The 1,160-nt window shown below is 39.4% G+C and overlaps 1 protein-coding gene across 1 annotated transcript; it reads right to left on the bottom strand.

Moving 5' to 3' along the window:
* Positions 1-211: 211 nt before the first annotated feature.
* Positions 212-1,060, bottom strand: LOC110034945 (1,4-dihydroxy-2-naphthoyl-CoA synthase, peroxisomal-like; the record flags this gene model as incomplete). The annotated part of the gene is made up of 3 exons (XM_020739186.1): positions 629-1,060; positions 432-554; positions 212-313 (listed from the first exon to the last, which is right to left on the bottom strand). Coding segments are annotated over exons 1-3 (510 nt in total), but the record flags the coding sequence as incomplete, so codon positions are not given.
* Positions 1,061-1,160: the final 100 nt, after the last annotated feature.

Raw genomic sequence — 1,160 nt, 5'->3', positions numbered from 1 at the left:
TTTTGTAAAATCGAGAATAATGTAAAAGCCTTCCATTTGCCAGAGTCTGGGTCTTAAATTTGTATGAGAATTTAAATGTTAAATTTGCACATTATATAAGGCTTTTCTAAAATTAGGGGGGCAAGAGCCACATCCAATCTCTCCCTAATTCCACCGAAAATAGATCACAATAGAATTTTTCAATTAAGAAGATAATATATTAGCAATCTACCTGCAGATCCAAAACATTAAGCCGACCAAAATTTTCAAAATCAGTATATCCATCAGAGGTCCTCAAAGCCTGGTCACCACCGCTACAGAAAGCCTTGGTTCCCTACTGAAAGTAAAATCACTAATTAACACATTTTCTAACAAAACAAACAGAATAAAATGAAATTTTGAAATAAAAAACCATGCAATTAAAACACAATAGCATAACAAAAATTACTCGCCTTCCCTGTTAAAATGATAACTCCTATGGAGCTATCATCTCTCGCATCATTGAATGCGCTAGCAAGTTCTTTAATTGTATGCGGCCGGAAAGCGTTTCTTCTCTCTGGACGATTAATCGTGATCTGCACGCCCGAAATGGATGTTAATATAAAATTTGTATTAAGACTTTTATCTAATCAATAATGCGGCGCTTTACCTTCGCGATTCCCTCTCCCACGGCTTTCTCGTATAGAATGTCAGTGAACTTCCCCGACTCATCTAGTGCGGGTCTCCATACCGCTGCTTCGGCGGAGACCTCACCGTGGATGCGCCGGTAGCTGTCCTCCGCAGACGCAGGCGAGGAGCTAATCGAACGGCTTGCGGAAAAAGAATAAGTTACGGGGAGGAAGTGATTGTTGAGGTTTGCAATTCTTCTCTTCATGGTTTTGTCGAGCTCCTTCTTTGAGTTGTCCTCCGCCATGAGATGAGAGCTCTGATACATAAAAGAGATGGAAATTGACGTTCCCGTGAGAGATTATAGCCGTCATCGCCTTGCCTGGTTAACGGATTGATAAGGGTAAGATATGCAGATAGGAGATCCCATTGCTAAAGCGCAGCTTGGCCAGAAGTTATCGGATCTTGATAAAATTTAAATTCAGAACTTCAATAATAATGTTTCGGATATTTCGGAGGTGTTTAGTGTACGATTTAAGTTAAGTAGGATTTTTGGATTTATTAAATTCAATTAT

The sequence above is a fragment of the Phalaenopsis equestris genome, unplaced genomic scaffold (assembly GCF_001263595.1).
Source record: "Phalaenopsis equestris unplaced genomic scaffold, ASM126359v1 Scaffold194803, whole genome shotgun sequence".
Taxonomy (NCBI): domain Eukaryota; kingdom Viridiplantae; phylum Streptophyta; class Magnoliopsida; order Asparagales; family Orchidaceae; genus Phalaenopsis; species Phalaenopsis equestris.
The sequence above is the reverse complement of the archived record's forward strand: the minus strand, read 5'-3'. Positions and strand labels throughout refer to the sequence as shown.